General features: G+C 56.3%; 2 protein-coding genes across 6 annotated transcripts in view; one reads left to right on the top strand and one right to left on the bottom strand.

Moving 5' to 3' along the window:
• Nucleotides 1-14: 14 nt before the first annotated feature.
• LOC144377460 (uncharacterized) lies at nt 15-8,894 on the top strand (the record flags this gene model as incomplete). Its single annotated transcript, XM_078048863.1, has 3 exons — nt 15-6,003; nt 7,507-7,609; nt 7,879-8,894. Coding segments are annotated over 3 exons (6,270 nt in total), but the record flags the coding sequence as incomplete, so codon positions are not given.
• Nucleotides 8,895-9,233: 339 nt separating this feature from the next.
• Ap2a2 (adaptor related protein complex 2 subunit alpha 2) overlaps nt 9,234-20,310 on the bottom strand; it is a 65,015-nt gene continuing 53,938 nt past the window's right edge. For 3 of the 5 annotated variants that reach the window (XM_078045279.1, XM_078045280.1, XM_078045283.1), the window contains 9 exons: nt 19,716-19,876; nt 16,705-16,787; nt 13,906-13,995; nt 12,506-12,629; nt 12,033-12,101; nt 11,672-11,788; nt 11,491-11,560; nt 11,278-11,412; nt 9,234-10,889 (listed from right to left, as the gene is read on the bottom strand). In XM_078045279.1, the coding sequence (XP_077901405.1) occupies nt 10,812-10,889; nt 11,278-11,412; nt 11,491-11,560; nt 11,672-11,788; nt 12,033-12,101; nt 12,506-12,629; nt 13,906-13,995; nt 16,705-16,787; nt 19,716-19,876 (927 nt within the window). In that variant the 3' untranslated portion in view covers nt 9,234-10,811. The remainder of the gene's footprint in view (nt 10,890-11,277; nt 11,413-11,490; nt 11,561-11,671; nt 11,789-12,032; nt 12,102-12,505; nt 12,630-13,905; nt 13,996-16,704; nt 16,788-19,715; nt 19,877-20,310) is intronic. The other 2 variants (XM_078045281.1, XM_078045282.1) reach the window with 1 other exon arrangement.

The raw sequence follows: 20,310 nt of genomic DNA, 5'->3' as shown, positions 1-20,310 counted from the left end.
CACCTACGTCTCTGCTTTCCACACTCTCCACTACCCCTCTCACACCAACTTCTCAGACCCTCAACCCACAATCCAGTACAGAGGTCCACTCTGTAAGCTCCCACCCAAGTTCAGTGACCCCCACCCTTTCAACCACAGTGGTCAGGGCCACTGGACCCACCTACACCTCTCCCCTGATCACTACGGCTACCAGTGCCTCCCACAGGTCCTTCCTCACTTCCACAACCTCCCCTGCCTCCCTGTCACACCTTTCCTCCTCCCCACATCCCAAACCCACATCACCCCTGTCCACCAACATCACACCCACACCCACCAATACACAAACGGGGACCCCGGTGGCCCACACCTCCTCTGCCACTCACACCAGTACACACACCTCACGGACCTCGCAGTCTTCAAACACCGCGTCTGCCTCCAACACTGCCCACCCTTCCGTTCCCCTCCCAGGAACATCCGTCCAGATCACCAGCGCATATCCAACTCCACCCGGTGCCCAGACCGCACTGACCTCTCGGGCTTCCCCACTGTCCACCCGTTCTCTCACACCAACTCCTCAGAGCCTCAGCAGCCCATCCAGCCCAGAAGTGCTTTGGAGCACCTCCACCCCAAGGTACATTGGTTCCAGTCCTACAACCACAACCCTCAAGCCCACGGGACCTACAGCCACTCTACCAAGGATGACCACATCTACCAGGGCCTCCACACAGGCCCCCAAATCCATCAGCACATTCAGGACCTCTCCTGCCCCTCTCCCACACCCTACGTCCACTCCGCACACTAAATCCACATTACCTACTGCCACCATCAGCACACAAACATGGAGCCCTGAGACGCTCACCTCCGTGTCCCCTCACACCACTCCACACCTGCCATGGACCTCTCAGGCTTCACACACCTCGTCTGTCTCCACCACTGCTCACACGTCCCTTCACCTCACACCTACGACCCTCAAGACCACCAGCCCATATCCATCACCTACTACTCCCAACACCTCTCCTTCCCGCCTGGTTACCACACCGTCCCCTGGCTCTCTCACCCCATCTTCTCAGAGCATCCCCAGCACGTCCAGCCCTGAAGGTCCCTGGAGCACCTCCTCCCCGAGGTCAACGGGCTCCGGTCTTTCAACCACAACAGTCAAGGCCTCTGGACCCACAAGCACTGCACCACTGGTAACCACATCTGCCAGGGCCACTACACGAGCCAACCTCTCCGTCGCCACTTCCAGATCCTCCACTGCACCTCTCTCCTTCCCATCAACCACTACTTACTTGAAAAGCACTTTACCTCCTGCCACCAGCATCACGCAAACCATGAGCGCGATGGCACTCACCTCCGGGACAATTCTCAGCACTCAACAAATCCCATCCACCTCTCACTCCTTCTACACCACGTCTGCCTCCACCACGGCCCACCCTTCCATCCACCTCACGGGAACGTCCCTCAAGACCAGCAGCACATTCCCGACTCCCACTGGGCCCCAGACCTCACCTACGTCTCTGCTTTCCACACTGTCCACCCTCTCTCTCACACCAGCTTCTCAGACCCTCAACCCACAATCCAGTACAGAGGTCCGCTCTGAAGGCTCCCACCCAAGTTCAGTGACCCCCACCCTTTCAACCACAGTGGTCAGGGCCACTGGACCCACCTACACCTCTCCCCTGATCACTACGGCTACCAGTGCCTCCCACAGGTCCTTCCTCACTTCCACAACCTCCCCTGCCTCCCTGTCACACCTTTCCTCCTCCCCACATCCCAAACCCACATCACCCCTGTCCACCAACATCACACCCACACCCACCAATACACAAACGGGGACCCCGGTGGCCCACACCTCCTCTGCCACTCACACCAGTACACAAACCTCACGGACCTCGCAGTCTTCAAACACCGCGTCTGCCTCCAACACTGCCCACCCTTCCGTTCCCCTCCCAGGAACATCCGTCCAGATCACCAGCGCATATCCAACTCCACCCGGTGCCCAGACCTCACTGACCTCTCGGGCTTCCCCACTGTCCACCCGTTCTCTCACACCAACTCCTCAGAGCCTCAGCAGCCCATCCAGCCCAGAAGTGCTTTGGAGCACCTCCACCCCAAGGTACATTGGTTCCAGTCCTACAACCACAACCCTCAAGCCCACGGGACCTACAGCCACTCTACCACGGATGACCACATCTACCAGGGCCTCCACACAGGCCCCCAAATCCATCAGCACGTTCAGGACCTCTCCTGCCCCTCTCCCACACCCTACGTCCACTCCGCACACAAAATCCACATTACCTACTGCCACCATCAGCACACAAACATGGAGCCCTGAGACGCTCACCTCCGTGTCCACTCACACCACTCCACACCTGCCATGGACCTCTCAGGCTTCACACACCTCGTCTGTCTCCACCACTGCTCACACGTCCCTTCACCTCACACCTACGACCCTCAAGACCACCAGCCCATATCCATCACCTACTACTCCCAACACCTCTCCTTCCCGCCTGGTTACCACACCGTCCCCTGGCTCTCTCCCCCCATCTTCTCAGAGCATCCCCAGCACGTCCAGCCCTGAAGGTCCTTGGAGCACCTCCTCCCTGAGGTCAACGGGCTCCAGTCTTTCAACCACAACAGTCAAGGCCTCTGGACCCACAAGCACTGCACCACTGGTAACCACATCTGCCAGGGCCACTACACGAGCCAACCTCTCCGTCGCCACTTCCAGATCCTCCACTGCACCTCTCTCCTTCCCATCAACCACTACTTACTTGAAAAGCACTTTACCTCCTGCCACCAGCATCACGCAAACCATGAGCGCGATGGCACTCACCTCCGGGACAATTCTCAGCACTCAACAAATCCCATCCACCTCTCACTCCTACACCACGTCTGCCTCCACCACGGCCCGCCCTTCCATCCACCTCACGGGAACGTCCCTCAAGACCAGCAGCACATTCCCGACTCCCACTGGGCCCCAGACCTCACCTACGTCTCTGCTTTCCACACTCTCCACTACCCCTCTCACACCAACTTCTCAGACCCTCAACCCACAATCCAGTACAGAGGTCCACTCTGAAGGCTCCCACCCAAGTTCAGTGACCCCCACCCTTTCATCCACAGTGGTCAGGGCCACTGGACCCACCTACACCTCTCCCCTGATCACTACGGCTACCAGTGCCTCCCACAGGTCCTTCCTCACTTCCACAACCTCCCCTGCCTCCCTGTCACACCTTTCCTCCTCCCCACATCCCAAACCCACATCACCCCTGTCCACCAACATCACACCCACACCCACCAATACACAAACGGGGACCCCGGTGGCCCACACCTCCTCTGCCACTCACACCAGTACACAAACCTCACGGACCTCGCAGTCTTCAAACACCGAGTCTGCCTCCAACACGGCCCACCCTTCCGTTCCCCTCCCAGGAACATCCGTCCAGATCACCAGCGCATATCCAACTCCACCCGGTGCCCAGACCTCACTGACCTCTCGGGCTTCCCCACTGTCCACTCGTTCTCTCACACCAACTCCTCAGAGCCTCAGCAGCCCATCCAGCCCAGAAGTGCTTTGGAGCACCTCCACCCCAAGGTACATTGGTTCCAGTCCTACAACCACAACCCTCAAGCCCACGGGACCTACAGCCACTCTACCACGGATGACCACATCTACCAGGGCCTCCACACAGGCCCCCAAATCCATCAGCACGTTCAGGACCTCTCCTGCCCCTCTCCCACACCCTACGTCCACTCCGCACACTAAATCCACATTACCTACTGCCACCATCAGCACACAAACATGGAGCCCTGAGACGCTCACCTCCGTGTCCCCTCACACCACTCCACACCTGCCATGGACCTCTCAGGCTTCACACACCTCGTCTGTCTCCACCACTGCTCACACGTCCCTTCACCTCACACCTACGACCCTCAAGACCACCAGCCCATATCCATCACCTACTACTCCCAACACCTCTCCTTCCCGCCTGGTTACCACACCGTCCCCTGGCTCTCTCCCCCCATCTTCTCAGAGCATCCCCAGCACGTCCAGCCCTGAAGGTCCTTGGAGCACCTCCTCCCCGAGGTCAACGGGCTCCGGTCTTTCAACCACAACAGTCAAGGCCTCTGGACCCACAAGCACTGCACCACTGGTAACCACATCTGCCAGGGCCACTACACGAGGCAACCTCTCCGTCGCCACTTCCAGATCCTCCACTGCACCTCTCTCCTTCCCATCAACCACTACTTACTTGAAAAGCACTTTACCTCCTGCCACCAGCATCACGCAAACCATGAGCACGATGGCACTCACCTCCGGGACAATTCTCAGCACTCAACAAATCCCATCCACCTCTCACTCCTACACCACGTCTGCCTCCACCACGGCCCGCCCTTCCCTCCACCTCACGGGAACGTCCCTCAAGACCAGCAGCACATTCCCGACTCCCACTGGGCCCCAGACCTCACCTACGTCTCTGCTTTCCACACTCTCCACTACCCCTCTCACATCACCTTCTCACCGGCCCACCAGCCCTGAACTGTTATGGAGCACTTCCTCACCAAGGTTAATGGGCTCCAGTCTTTCAACTACAGCCTTCCAGTCCACTGGACCCACAAGCAGTGCAGCGCAGATGACCACATCTTCCACGGTCTCCACACAAGCCCGCAGTTCAGTTGTCACTTTTACAACCTCTGATTCCTCCTTGTCACACCTTTCCTCCTCGCCATACATTGAATCCACCTCACCCCTCTCCACCAACATCGTAACCACACCCACCAACAGACAATCTCGAAGTCCTATGGCCCACACCTCCTCTGCCACTCATACTAGTACACACCCCTTAGGGACCTCTCAGTCTCCATACACGGCATCTGCCTCCACCACTCTCCAGCATTCTGTGCCCGTCTCTGGAACGTCCCTCCAGACCACCAGTGCATATCCAACTTCAACTGGCCACAAGTCCTCAGTTACCTCTCTGGGTACCACGTTGTCCACTATCTCTCTTGCACCAACTTCTCCGAGCCTTACCAGCCCGTCCAGCCCAGAGCTGTTATGGAGCACCTCCATCCCAAGGCCAATGGACACCAGTCTTTCAACCACAGCTGTCAAGCCTACTGGACCCAGAGGCACTTCACCACTGATCACCACGTCTACCTGGGCCTCCACCCAGGCCCGCTGGTCTTTCCACACTGCCAGCACGTCGTCTCATTTGCGGAGCTCTTCTTCTCCCTTGTCCTCCATTTCTACCTCCAGTTCTGCTCTGTCCCCCGCAGCCTCACCATCTGCACTCCATAGTCTTTTCACCAGGCCTGTTTCTGTAGAGACTACACGTTCTTCCACACCTTTGCCCAGGGCCTCATCCACATCCTCCCTGCCTACTTCTTCTCAAACCTTTTCCGCTCCCATTTCTGCCTTGTTGACACCGAGATCTCCTCTTACCACCTCGTCCACCTCCATCCCTTCAGCCTCCCCCACTGCTCCCCCACTGTATGCACCTACCAGCAGTTCCATCCCTCCTGCTCCGTTTCCCACTGCGTCCACGAGTGGGTCCCATTTCCCTTCTCCTTCTGTCTCTGTCCTCCCCACGCCAACCTCCAGTCCTGTTAACACTTCCCTTTTACCTCTTTTAACCTCCTCTTCCCCTGTCTCTGCTCTGCCCACCCTGCCAGCTGTCCACACATCTGCCACCCCAGCTCAGGTGCCAAACTCCAGCCCAGGCTTCCCTTCCACGTCCAGGATTACACCCAGTGCCTCCCCTTCCTCTGCCTTCTCACAGTCCACCACCTCCCAGCTTACTTCTCTTACCACCCAAGCCTCCATGCCAGGCCTTGTGTCTTCGACCTTGGGGATGACAAGCTCAACAGTTTCTCCTACTACCAACCTGACCAGCAGTCCTCCTGGTACCTCCAGGCTGCTGACGTCCATGCTCCTGTCCAGCTACATAACCTCGCACAGAAGCTCCTCTACCTTCCCCCCAGCCACCCCCTCCTGGGTGGCCCCCTCAGCCTCCTCTCATGGTAAGTGCATCTCTGTGGCCCCCATTGGCTCAGGGCTGCATTCCAGGCCTGCCTCTTCTCCCAACAGCGCTGTGCTGCCCCTCGTGCACACTGCCTTCCCTCATCCCGCCATTCCTCCATGCTGCCCACTGCCCTTGTGCCTGTCCCAAGCCCCATTCTTTTCTCCTCTCCTGAGCACCCCCTGGGCTATCGCCATTCTGGATGAAACTGGTGCTTCCTTGCCCATGTCTCGTACCAGCATCAGAGGCATTTTTCACACCCCGGGCCTCTGCTGCATGTCCCTCTGCAGTCTTGACCTCTCTTTTCAGGCTGACATACCTCCCCAAGCAGCCTTCCACAGTTGACTCTTGGGAAGCTCAGAGGGTGTGAAATAGCAGGGTTCCCTGAGCTCAAGGAACATGACCTCCTTGAGTTAGAGAGGAAAGCAAAGTCCACTGCAAGTATGCACCTCCCTGACCTGCGGGAGGCTGAGTGGGCCTGGAGACCAGGGCTGCCGTGTAATGGAGGCACTCTCTGTGAGCTGCTGCTTCCAGCTGCCCTCCTGCCCACGAAGTGCCAGGGTTCCCCGTAGAGCAAGCACGGGCCATGCCATGCAGCAAGAGCTATCCACGTCCACCTTGTATTCTGGAAGTATTCCCCCTGTTGAACATGTTCTTGGAGCCAGGCTGCCCTGGCACGTCGTCCCCCAGCAGTTCCTTCTTGCCAACTCTGAGCTTCACATTCTGCTGTGCATGAGGGCTTCTCACCATGTGAGATAAGGACTTGGGCACAGGCTCTTCCCCGTGGAAGTAGCATCAGGAAGCTGAACAGAGGAATAGGAGTAGGCCGCTGGGGCTCAGCAAACTGGGCCATGAGCCCCTCCTTCCTCAGCTGGTGCAGGAGAAGCTGGGTGTGGTGGGTGACAGAACCAATTTGGTGGAGGTGAGGGAAACACGGGGCAGAACATCCAGTCTGCCAGAAACTTTTTTTTTTTTAATGTGTTAGTATGCCTGTCCCCTATACCAGCGCACCCTGGGCTGTGCTGCAGCATCACCACCATCTGACCAGGTGTCCTGGTCCTCACACCACACCCCTCCTAGAAACCCAGACCAAGGGGCCTGCTCTGCTTCCCCTCCCCCAGTCCTGGTGTGGGGAGTCCCCTTTTGGAGACTCTGAAACACTCTCCTTGGCCCTCAGCAGGTCCCGAGACACCTATGGCCACAGGCCGTGTCTGGGGCATAGGAAGGGAGGTGGTGAGAGCTGGGTCTCACTTAGGTCCCTCTGGGGCCCAGCTCACTGCCAGGTCCTTCAGAAAAGCCAGGAATGCGAGGCTGCCAGCCTTTGTCCCCCTACAGAGCCTGGTCTGAGCTGTGGGGGCCACAGTGGGGCCTCTAAGTCTTCAGGCTTCTCCAAGCTTCTCCAAAAACCAGTCTGCTTATGCAGCTGTGCTCTCAGCTCAGTGGCCCTGCTCTGGTGTGAGCATTCATCTCACTGTCCACTTAACTCTTGCCTCTTGGCCCCCAGGAGCCTGCAGTGTGCAGGAACATGAACAGGAAATCACCTACCAGGGGTGCACAGCAAACGTGACCCTGACCCGCTGCGAGGGTGCTTGTGCTTCTTCCGTCAGGTGAGCCCCTGGGAGCCAACCTTCCTGGCTGGGTCAAGACCCACAGCAAGTTGCCAGGCTGTCGGGTCCTCGCAGTGCTGCCTTGTCCCAGTCCATGGGGTCCAGGCAGCCTGCTCCATGCCCAAAGTCGAACTTGCCTTGTGCCTGTGTGCAGGAGTCAGCAGGAAAGGGAAGACTCTTAAAGGTCTGGCCTGCAAACGGCTTGGGGTCCTGCTGCTCCTCAGGGGAGAGGTGCTGCCCTGACCCTCTGCTTGTCTGCTTCTTGGCAGCTTCAACATCACCACCCAGCAGGTGGAGGCTCAGTGTAGCTGCTGCTACCCGCTCAACTCCTACAAGAAACAGCTCCTACTGCCCTGTCCAGACCCCAACGCACCAGGCCAGCAGCTCAAGCTCACCTTGCAGGTGTTCAGCAGCTGTGTGTGCAAACTCTCACACTGCAAAGACTAGAGGAGCTGCCTGGTCTCCCATGCACAAAAGGCCGCAGGCCAAGAACGAGACAGATGCCACCACACTCCTCCTCTGGATTTGTCCAGCAGCCTCTTTCCTGGACATAGATCTGGACTCCACGAGCCTTCAGAGGTGGCTCACCTGAGGCCACTGCAGGGAAGAAGCTGCTGGGAAGGAGCCCTGACCATCCACCTCCTGCTGACCCAACCCAAAGTGTGGGTGTGACATGGGCACGTGCTGACCACAGCGTCTGCCATGCACACAGCCTCCCAGCCTTTGGTGGCAGAATCTTGCAGAGAAAACAACCCAGGAGCAGATGCCAGGGAGGAGGCTGCTCCAGCAGGGCTGCTGGGGGTACATGTGGGCTGATCAGAATGGGGACATGGCGGGTGTGGGTACCTGGACAAGGACAAGGAGGACGAAAGGCCAGGTAAGCACGAAATACAGCAGAGAGGGATATCCCCAGTCAGGGTGACAGGCAGGTGCAACACAGTGGCACCCAGCTGTGCAAGATGGCTGCCGCCAGAACCCACATCCTCAGAGGAGGCTGTCACCCACCACCGAGTTGATTCCAAATAAACTGGATCTTGTCCAGGCAGAGGCTGATCCCTGAGCGCCACTGTGCCATCCTCAACTCACTCAGGCCTCTTTCCCTGGGTGAACCTACACGGTGGGCACAGGACTGGGGCTGGGTGGGGCTGCCGCCAGGTGGGGCTTGGAGAGGAAAGGCCACCACCACTGGCCGTGCCCCCACCCAAAACTGTGCGCAAGCCCCTGGTGAGGCTACCACCCTCTGGGTCCCTCTAGCACCATCCCTGCCGGGCTATAGGATCCCTGGCAGGGGCAACCTCACCCCACAGCCGGCTCAGCAGGAAAGAACCCTTGGGCCCATCCCTCCTATGCACTTAGACCAGAGACCTCCAAGGCCAGGACCTCCAAGGAGCCACAGCCCAGCATCCACTGAAGCAGGGAGCCTAGGCAGACCTGGCCATACCCAGAGCCATGCCATCAGAGCAAAGGTGCTTTGTGGTGTTGTGAGGTACTGTCCAGCACTGCCCAGGCCCAGAGAGACTGTCCTAAAGCTGAAGGACAGGTTGCACAGGCAGATGGTACTCCAGGTCCTTGGTACCAGCACCCACAATGCCCACAGGACACTGCCCGAAAGACAACACACGCATCCAACTGTACTAGCGTTTATTTTTCTTTGAAAAGGAGCACAATGCACAGATGGACACCCCTGGGACAGCACAGAGGGCAGGCCTGTGCCTCAGCAGCCCTTCCTATGCCAGGGAGACTTGTTGCCCAGAGACCACTACCTGGCTGCCCATGCACAGGAGCCATGGTCATGGGACCTGCGGTCCACATGCAATGTGTGGACTGCACATCAAGGACTGTCACTCTGTCCAGCAGCTGGAATAAGAGGATGCAGAGGTTCACCCTGGCCAGCCAGGCCATCACCTGCAGCAAAGCCCATCTGAGGCCGGGGCATATCTCAGGCAGACCAGGAGCTTTGGGGCACACACACACCAAGACCAACACAGGAGGAGCTGGGTACTCTGAAGACTACCCTGCAGCTGTCCCTAAGACCCAGGATGGCAGGATGATGGCCAGAAACTGAGCCAAAGGGCCATTGCCATACCCAGTGTCTGGACATCAAGGGAGTGACAGTGGGTCCCGCCTTTCCTGTGTCTCCTCAGGTGCTCTGGGCTCAAGTGTGCTCAGACAAACCTGCCTGTCCCCTGCGTGCTGACCCTAGGAGCCACCGCAGGGCACACCTACACCTGCCTGGGCTCCCCAGGCCTCTCTGCCCCATCCACATCCTACCTTGCAAGCATGTGCAGGGACACCTGTGAGGGCTGGGGACATGTGGCCAGCAGACCTGGCGCTCCCTCAGCACAGCAACATCCAGGGCCGTTGTCCTCCCCAGTTTAATCTCCTCCACCCCCACATCCAGCAAGGACTGGACAGGTGCAGTCTGTAGCGCTCGGCCTCAACTGAGGCCCTAGGAATGTGCACTTGACAGGTGAAGGCCACCAGCAGGAAGGACAGGCACACCCTGCAGAGTCTTGCAAGATGAGCCATGGTCACACCCTGCACAGCCATCAGGATCCCTCCACCCACCAAGTGCAAATCTAAGGTGTCCTACAGAACACATCACAGAAGTCCCTTCAAGAACACCGGTGCTGTGGACAGGGCTGGCTGAGGACAGCAGGTGCCTGGTTTGGCCAACAGTCATCAAAACAGATGCTTCCAGCTCCTGAATTACAACCCCGCCCAGGAATCGTCTGACAGTGCCTCAGCAAGCCCCATGCAAACAGTGCCCAGCCTGCAGGGTTAGCCACACTCCTCTCGCAGAGTGGGTCACGCCAGCACAGCCAGGTAGTCCCAGGGTAGCCCTGTAAGCACAGCAGTGCAACTGCTCCAAAATCTGAGAAGGTCTGCAACAGAACAGCGGCACTCAGACAAAACCTCAACACAATCCCCACTTCCACTCAAACTTCTTATTTCCCTTTAATTTGTAGGCTGAACCACAGGGCTGTCTTGATTCCCAGGGCCCGAGGCCCTCCTGCTGGGGCAGGCCCACTGCAGTCCTCCTCCAACAGTGCCCGCTGTCCCGCGATGACCAGGGGCCGGGCCTGGAGGCACCTTGTGCTGTGATGTTCAGACATGGGGTTTTGTTTGCATATGGTGACGAAGACAAATGGCAGAGACGAGGAGAGACGCACAGATACGAGCCAGATCTTCTGCCCGTGGATTAAAACTGCTCTGACAGCAGCTCACACAGCCTCTGTGAGACGGTGTCTTTGCTGGTGCGCAGCGTGAGCCGGTACATCTGAAACAGAGACAGAGGTCAGCAGCACACCAAAGCCCCGCGCAGCTCGAGGCAGCAGACACAGGCTCTGCCAACAGACAGCAGCCACGCAGCCCGAGGGGCAGCCAGCAGCTCCTCTCAGTGGGCCTCCACCTCCCAAGGGCAGCTGCTCTCCAGGGATCACCCATGAAGTGACAAGAGGTGCGCCCGGCAGAACTGGACACAGAGACTGGGGCCCCTCGGCCAGAAGGACACTGCTCAGGACTAAGAGGAAGCACCACTGATTGAACTGCAACACGGAACTTGCATGGGGCCCCACATGCCAGGGCCCATGGAGAGGCGGGAAGCCTATGCACACTGACAGGCGCAGGCACACGAGGTCTCCACTCGCCCCCACGGGAGTCCTGACCTGGGCTTGCAGATTGGGCTCCAAGCGCAGCAGGCACCCGATCTGGGTGTTTCTGGTATGTATGATGCCAGCACCCACAAAATTTGCAGGATTGGGATCAACTTCCTCGAGCAGTGCAGAACCAAATCCAATGATCTGTCCAAAAGGAGGAAGGGGTCAGGAAAGGCACCGGCCATGGTGTCTGCCTTGGGGACACCACCCACAGCCTTTTACCTTTGCTTTCGTGATTTCTGTGTCCATCGGATGCTTTGCTTTGAAAATGTTCTGCACCTCTTGTTGTGGGCTGAGGAAGGGCACGGAGGGCTGTCAGAGCTAGCAGACACACTGGAGGCTAACAGACCACCCACTGAATGACCCCTGATCCTCTCCCCACCCCCAAGCACAGCCCTCTCACTTGCTCAACTGCTTCCAACGTTGAAAGAAATCCTGAGAAGCCATTTCTGTGGGCTGGAAAAATTTGTTGAGCGTGATGGGTAGCTTGACAGACACATTCTGGAAGGTGCCACCATACCTATAGGCAGACGTGTTGACAAGAGGGAAGGGACGGGGTTCCTGGCTGCACAGCCTTGGGGCTTGGGAAGCCACCCAGGCCACCCCAGCAGCAGGGTGGACAGTGCTCCTGCAGGAGCCAAGCCAACCCTCCATACACCTGCTGAGGCAGCTGGCACAAGTGAGGCCAGGGCCACGCACTGCCTGGAGCAGAGTTGGGAGGACCGGCCCTTCTCAGGGCTGGCAGGACAGCCTCCAGCACTCACCCTTGCCTCTCATCTGCCTCCAGAGCACCAGTGTCTGTGGTCAGGGTGGGATATCTCCCCACAGAAAGACTGAAGAGAAGCATTTGCGTAAGTACTGTTTCTAGAATTTGAAAACGTGCTTCTCCAAACACACTGGCCTCGGGCCTACAGGGAACCCACAATCACAGGTACTCCACAGTAGTACTTGCAAGAGGATGGGTCTGCATGCAGCTGCACAAGAAGCCCTGCCTGGGTCTGGAGAGCCACCAGCGTCTCCTCTGCAGCTGTCTTTCCCAGCAGTCAGTGCCCAGGGCCCAGCTGTCAGCTACTGCAGACTGGCCACAGAGCAGCACTCGGGACTTCAGGACACTGTGGTACACGGTGCACTCATGGCTAGCTTCCTATACTCTGGAAAGCTCAGGTGACTGGGTGTCCCCCGTGGTGGGGGGGGGGGTGCTCCCAGCACATGGGCAGGTGCCCACGCTCACTCCTACCTGAACTGAATGTTGAGGACAGGTGCCTCTGTGAAGTCAGACACGCACTCTATGTTAACCACCTGCTGCACCTGTGCGCCTCCATCTACAGTTGGGTCCACAGGCTTGGTCTGCAGGTTCAGATGTGAGCAGGCAGGTTAAGGAGTTCAGACAGGTCTGGAAGAGTGGGCCCCACTGGGCAAACCCCTGATCCCTTACCCTTACAGGAAATAAAAAATTTCAAGGGATGATGATGGGTGCGAGAGTAAGCAGCCTAAGGGCAGAACTCCATGTGTGGTGTTACCCACTTTTTCCTAGTAGTGACCTGTGGTCACTGCTGTGTGACTTGTCAGTGCTTGCAAATAGATGAATACAGATGATACTGGTAAGATAACTGAGAGCCTAATCTCTAACCCTCAGCTATTTGAAAAGCATATGGCAGACAGGAAGTAGCGCATGCCCACCACACTGCAGAGCTCAAGCCAGGAGCATCACGAGACCTGCCCTTCTGCCTGCGACTGGACAGCAAGCCCAAGTGCCCAGGGCTGCTGTGCATCTGCCCACTCCCTTCTCTTGCAAGGCCACTGGAAAGGACCACTGACTGCTCTGCTCATCCTACCATGTGGTTCCGCTGCCCTCAGCAAAAGCCAGTGCCCATGGCTTAGTAAGGTGACTGTACCACCTGGGGCAGCTCTGTGCAGTCAGCAAGCAGGTGCTACTGTGCTGCAAGCCCCTCGAGAAGCCACCCACACAACCCAGCTGGGTCTGGAGGAGGAACGAAGGCCTCTCCTTCCCCCTGGACCCTGAGCCCACTGGCCACTGGGCTTTCAGGCTCAGGACCACCCCATGGCCCCTCAGAGCGCAGCAGGCCCTAGGGAGGGACATGCAGGTGTGAGCCTTCACTCCTGATCTTGGACAAAGACTCAGTGCAGCAGACTCTGCATCTGTGTGTTTAATATCTATTCTGGAACAGTTTCAAGAGTGTGTGTTAGTATCTCTCTAAAAACACATGTAGATCTCAGGTGGAGAGGAGCTCAGTTCCACCCATCTGACCGGGTCCCCCAGGGAGGTGCCCCGTGCACCCTGTTCAGACTGTAGACCTGTCCCTGAGTGGCAACTCCCCACACACCCTGCTCTCAGTAGAAACAGGCCAGCTGCAGGCCTCGTAGGGCAAGGAGCACCACTCAGTGGGGACTCACCAATGACTCCAGAGGACAGAACGAGCCAGGAAAGGCAGCAGATGGGGGGCGGACAGGCGCACTGTCTGAGGCACACCAGAGGCCACCCTGCAGGGGCCACCGGCCTGCCTACCTGGAAACACCTTGCTATCATGACCAAAAGCAAATTCCTCCAAGGTCCAGCTAAACCCTAGATGGCCACCTGTCTGTCAGTGTCTGAGGCCCAGGTTGTACCGAGGATATTAGACTGCAGGTCATCTGCACAGATGAGAGTTGGAGTGAAGTTCAAGAACTGCGTGGAAGTCTTGTTACCATAAAATATGAACATCCGGCCTAGAAAACAAAAACAACTGAGTCGCACACTTGGTCTGCATATTTACAGTGAAAACCAAGGGCCCCTGTAAGCCCCGGCTGAATCAAAGCTAACTGCCATGACAAAAGCTATTGCTAAAATTAACGTTTTCACTGATTTTAAAGGGCATGTAGCCAGGCACAGTGGCACAGGTTTGTACCCCCAGTGACTGGGGAGGCTGAGGCAAGAGGATCATAAGCTCAAGGCCAGCCAGGTGGAAGTGGGAGGTGGGGGGGGGGGGACCTCTGTCACTTAAGGAGACCCCATCTCAAAAAATTAAAAGGACTGTGGACGTGGCTCAGTAGTAAAACATCCCTGGGTTCAATTCTTGATACCAAGAAACAAAAATGATGGCATGCCAAAGCCAGAAGCCGCACTGCTCTCCACCCCTCAGCAGCATGTCTGGGTCATCTGACAGCTCCCGCACACCTGTGCAGGGAGGGCCCAGGGGGCCAGGCTGGGAGGCACCACTCACACCAGCAGTGCTGCAGGGCCCTGTGCAGGGTCCCGGTCACAACAGCCCAGCAGCATTCAGACCCCGCTTAGCCCCTCTGGGATGGCCTGGCTGGATCTGGACCCACTGGATGGCCCAGAGCCAGTGCTGGCCATGTAGGGACTGTCCTTCAAACATGCACACTGAGCCTGCCCCACCACAGACCACCATGCCAGTCAGTCAGCTGCTGTTCTGTGCCAACCAACTAGAGCACCAGCACCCTCCCAGAGGTCTCAGGGGGATTTCCACCCGTTCAGTTCAGAAAGGAATGTAAGCCCCAAAGGTTCTGAGAAGACAAGTACTTTGCTGTCTGTGGGAGGCCAACTAGCACATGACCGCATTTGTCTCCTCTTCTAGATTGCTGTGGCATCGTCTGTCACTCTGTGATCTGGTTGCCTAGGTAACCCAGACAGTAGCCCTGATCTTTAGGGCGCAAGCAACTATGTCTTTGTGCATGGACATGCCTTCCTACATCCCCATGGGTGGAGCTATGCTCACCTGTTCCTTTGTAATTTTACCCCTTGCCCTGTTTGGGATAGAATGTTCCATGGAAACACCCTTTGTGTGTCCTCTTACTCTGTCCTTGGGTGTGGCCTTCCTAGATATCAGTCAACTTGCTGACAACAGACATCATGAAGCTAGACTCAGCCCCTTGAAACCTGACCCCTTGCCTCATTCTCCTCAGTAAAAAGCGTGAGCACGTGCGCTCTCTCTCTGCAGACCCTTAAGGTCAGAAGAGTCATCACAGCACCCCCAAAAGAAAAAGGTATTTCTGTCTCGTGTTGTTATTTCGCACAGCCCAGTTCCCCTGGAGTGACCCTGAGTGTTTTAGTCGAGCGCAATCCGGCAGGTGTCACCCCTGCACAAACCAAAAAGTACATCAAGGCCAGGCAGAGTCATCATAGCCAGAGGCTAGGACCTTGGTCACAGGAGCAGGAGACCTGCTCACCACAGCACCTGCAGAGCCCTGCCCGCCCCCACCAGGACCAGCAGGAGAGGCATGTTTCCCTTCCTCCCTACACTCCTGCTCGCGAGGCTCCCTGGGTGGGAGGTGGGACAGCACATCCCATAGGGGCCACTTCAGCAGCCCCATAGATTTTTGATGGGTATATGTTTTCTTTTTAGACTCAAAACTTTTCTTTTTCCATATAAAAATTGGTAAGTGGGGGCTGGGGTTGTGGCTCAGTGGTAGAGCGCTCACCTAGCACGTGTGAGGCCCTGGGTTCAATCCTCAGCACCACATAAAAATAAATGAATAAAAAATAGGTATTATGTCCCAACTACAAAAATTATATATATATATATATATTAAAAAATAAATTGGTAAGTGACTCAAAACCCACAATAAACCATTCAGTCAAGTTTGAAGTGTGCAGTCCAGGACACTGAGCATGTTCACACTGCTGTGCAGATGTCACCATCTCCACCCCCAGGGCTCTCTCTACTGGAATACTCCCAGACTGGAACCTGCCCATCAAACACTGTTCCCTGCCCTCCAGCCCCTGCCCTGCCCAGGCACCCCATGTGACTGGGATCATGCAGTGCGCTTCATGGTATGACTGGTGCTTCACTAAGCCTCGTGTCCACAGGGTTCCTCCACGTGCAGCAGGTGTCACACTGTCCTCTGTGCAAAGGTGAACAGTACCCCACAGTACACACCTCTCCACCACCCACCTTGAACACTCGGGCTATCTCCTCCGAGTTACTGTAAATGACGCGCAGCCACGAACATGTGTCCACGACACCTCTTCCGGACCCCGCTTTGACTCTTTGGGTCTACACCCAGAAGCAGGCTGCTGGATCATGCCCATGATCATCTCTACCTTGCTGAGGGGCAGCCCTGCTCTCATCCACAGCGGCCACCCCAGATTACACCTAGCAACTGCCCAAGGCTCCCTTCTCTCCACATGCTCTGCCTGTGTGTGAGGTGGTGAGAGCTGCAGCTCCCCATGCTATGGCTGTGTCTGCAGCCTGATGGGGGAGCATCATGCATGCCGGGTGGCCCTATGCTCCTTTCCTCTGGAGAAATGATTGCCCTGGTCATCTGCTGCCTCTAAACGGAGCTACCCCTAAGGGGGAGGTGTGCAAAGGACCCCTGCATGTTCTGGACATGAGGTCCTCGTCAGGGCCACCTGTAGCACTTCTTGTTTCCCATGGTTTTCAAAGGGAGATTTTATTAAACATTTAAAACACGTACCTAAATTCTGCCGAAATTCAGACTTAAGTCCAATTTGAAGAAGTTGGTTTTCAAACAACACACCATTATTTTTACAAACAAACCTAGGAGAAAAGGAATAGTACGGTGTCACTCAAAGCCACTTACTGCAAGGGAACTTTTTTCAAAAAGGGCTTAAAGTCCACCAAGGCTTAGATAACTGGTGGGGACAGGAAGACAGCGTAGGGACCACTCCTAAGACCACTCACAGTGGCTGCCAGAGACGGAGAGCAGGCAGCAGCCATCATCTCCTTGTGTTCCAGGGAAGAGGGCACCACTGCCCGTACTCAGGGATGAGGCCTGGGGCAAGCTGGGGGCTGGGCAGTGTGCAGAAGGCACAGCTACAGCCCCTCCATGCTCACAGTGGCAGCCCACTGGGCAATCTCCTTGCCTACCCGCACCAACCCCGCACTCATCATCTTCCTGAATTCTGTGGCCACCTACCTGAGCCACTTGGGCAGATTCCTCACAGGCACTGGGTTGGCACACTGTGACCTAAGAGGGCTCTACCAGCTCTGCTCCAGGCCCTGTTTCCAGGAGCTGGCCAGGCAGCAGGCCCATGGACATCCCTCTGCAGACCCAGCTCCTGAAGGCTCTTCCAAGTCCTTCAGGCCACAGCCTGACAGACTGCCCAGCTCTGGCCACCAACAAGTGCCACAAAGTCAAATCGCCAATGGACAGGCAGGACAGTCTTCCAAAACACCAGAAAGTATGTGCTGAGCTCCTCACAAATGAGACTGTCCCCATCAAGAGAGGGCTCAAAGCCTGGGGCTCCGAGCACAGGCACCATGGGGCTGCCGCACTGCAACTCAGCCATAGAAGGGCCCATACCAATAAGGGGCCATGGGAGGTCACACTTGATTTGGACTAAAATACCTTAAATTGAAATCTGTCTGGGATACAGAAAGGGTATCCATCTACTATCCCCAGCATACAACAGATGTTTATGTGGCCAATCTCAACTGCACCTGATCCCTGAGGAACGTGCAATGAACAAAGGCCACGCCAGGAGGCCACAGCCTCCCTGCACTGACGGTGCCCCAGTGGCCCAGCCCTGTGAGAGCCAGAGCACAAATCCTCCACACACCACATGACGACCCTCTGTCAACATCCAAGCCAGAACCAACACCCTGGAGCCCAAGGAAACGGGGCCTGGCCACATTTCCTAGGAAGCATGCACACAAGGCCAGACCAGCAGGGCAGCGGGAGGTAAGAACAAGGGTACATGGACCTGGAGTGTAGCCTCAAAGGGACAGTGGGCTCCAGAGGCACATACAGGATGCCTCAAGGCCCTCCCCTCTTCCACCACTCCATCTCCAACAGGACACCAGGGAGAGCTGCACCCAGTTGCTCAGAGGGTTACAATTTAGAAATGCCCTGAGTCCCACAGAGCAGCAAAATAGGCCTTTGGCCCAGTCCCTGGCAAGTGCTCAAAGCCTTGTGAGGTGACAATACAACAAGCCTGGGGTGGCTCGCTAGATGGAGCCACTGCCCTCGGAGGATGTCCAGATTATAAGCCCTGCTCCAGGACATACAGCTCCTTTGGCCACAAGCACCTTGGAGCCTGGGTCCACTGGGCGCTCTCGAATTGAGACTGGCACTCTGTGAATGAGAAGTCTGCTTAGGCCTTCTCTAAGGAACGAGAATCAGTCTGCAGGATGACCACAGAAACCGCAACACATGCAACACCACAAAATTTTAAAAGTTGACTGTCCAAAGCTAAAGTGGGGGAAATTTTGGACTCAACATTTCGATTATAAGGAACCAAGAAATTTTTCTAGACTTCAAGATTACAAGCCAACAGTGTTGTGATATTGACAAAATAAAACACTTAATAATAAACAGGAGGATGGGCTGGGGTTGTGGCTCAGTGGTAAAGTGCTTGCCTAGCACATAAATGAGGTACTAGGTTCACTACTCAGCACCACATAAAAATCAAAAACAAAGTTAAAAAAATAATAATAATAAATGGGAGGAAAGCCCACAGGACTTCTACTACCATCTTCAAAATGGGGGGACAAAGAACCATTGCATTAAGGTTTTCTAATCTGCACCCAGGACATGCTGCCACTCTGCAGGGTGGAAGTGAGGGCCCATCACGTCCACAGATCTAGACACAAGCAGGCCTGGCACAGTGGTGCAGCCTAAATCCCAGCACCTCAGGAGGCTGAGGCAGGAGGATCGCCAGTTCCAGTCCTCCCAGGGCAAGTTAGCAAGAACTGTTTCAAAAAACAAAACGGGCTGGGGACGTGGCACAGTGGTAGAGCGCTTTCCCAGCATGTGCAAGGCCTAGGTTCAACCCCAGTACTTCAAAAAAAGGAAAGGAAGGATGGAAGTGAGATGACTAGGGATATGGCAGTGGCAAAGCACCCCTGGGTTCAATCCCCGGTACCAATTAGTAAGTAAATTTCGATTATAAGGAACTTAATCCATCAATAAAAGCAGATTCAGTCCTAAGATGGAAGAAAGAGAACAAGTGCTGGGAAGAACAGTTTGACATCCACATTTTGAAAATGGGAGAAGACAGGGAACAAAGGCCGGAGCCAATACGCACTGCAGCAGGGTCAGGAGGCCCCAGACACCTGCAGAGCTGCAGGAAGAACTCACACCTCCGGGCCAGGCCAGGCAGGGTGCAGGCAGAGCGCAGGCAGGCCACCACTAACTCAAAAGTGAATGAGTCCTTAAAAAAGAAATGGCATTTATCCACAAGGCTGACAAGGAACAGTGACAGGTTAGAGAGCAGGGTGCAGCGGAGAGCAGCAGCCAGAGTGTGTACTAAATGCCCAGAAGCACCAGACCTGCAGCTCCGCTGCCCACCCTGGGACGCAGACCTGCTGACCTTGTAGCAGGCACAGCACCAGCAGGGGTGTCGGGGGACTGAACACAGAAATTGGCTTACACCTCTCTCCCAAGTAGCAACCGGGTGGTCATGCTGCCCGCTGCCCAGCCGACCCTGTCTATACTTCCCATATTTGGTGCAGGAACCTGGCTACCTGGCAAAGTTGTCTTCAGAGCCGGGAGCAAGAGGTGCCACCGAGGAAGCCGAGTCTGAGAACACATCCACCAGCAGCCCGCCAGAGGAGGGCGGTGGTGCCGCAGGGGCAGGGGGGGTGGCCCCCAGGCCCAGGAGGTCTGCCGACGGAGAAGGCGTGGACTGGAAAAGGAGGAGGGACAGCATCAGCACCAGAACTGGGCACGGCAGTGTGGACGCTCAAGTCCCCCAACCCACATCCACCCAGGCCAGACAGGCTGCCCTTTCTGAGTAGGCACATAGGGCCAGGTGGGGCAGCAACAAGAGGCTACACTCTACACAGCAAAGGAACGGCCAGCATTTCTCCACAAATGCCACTGGAATAAAGAGAAGTCCTGAAAACATTTCTGCCATCAGACAGCAAGTTTTAGAAGACAAAAAAATAATAATCAGCAAGCCCCTGGCTACAAGGCATTCCTGGCTTATTTGTCAAGTCTTATTCAGTTGAGGGGAAAGGCACATTAAAAACTGTACAAACAGCAGGAGACTGAGGCACTGCAGGTTTGAGGCCAGCCTAGGACACTTGGTGGGATGTGGCTCAGCAATAGAATGCCCTG

This window comes from Ictidomys tridecemlineatus, chromosome 4 (genome assembly GCF_052094955.1).
Source record: "Ictidomys tridecemlineatus isolate mIctTri1 chromosome 4, mIctTri1.hap1, whole genome shotgun sequence".
Taxonomy (NCBI): Eukaryota; Metazoa; Chordata; class Mammalia; order Rodentia; family Sciuridae; genus Ictidomys; species Ictidomys tridecemlineatus.
Note: the sequence above shows the minus strand (reverse complement) of the source record. Positions and strands in the feature narration are given on the sequence as shown.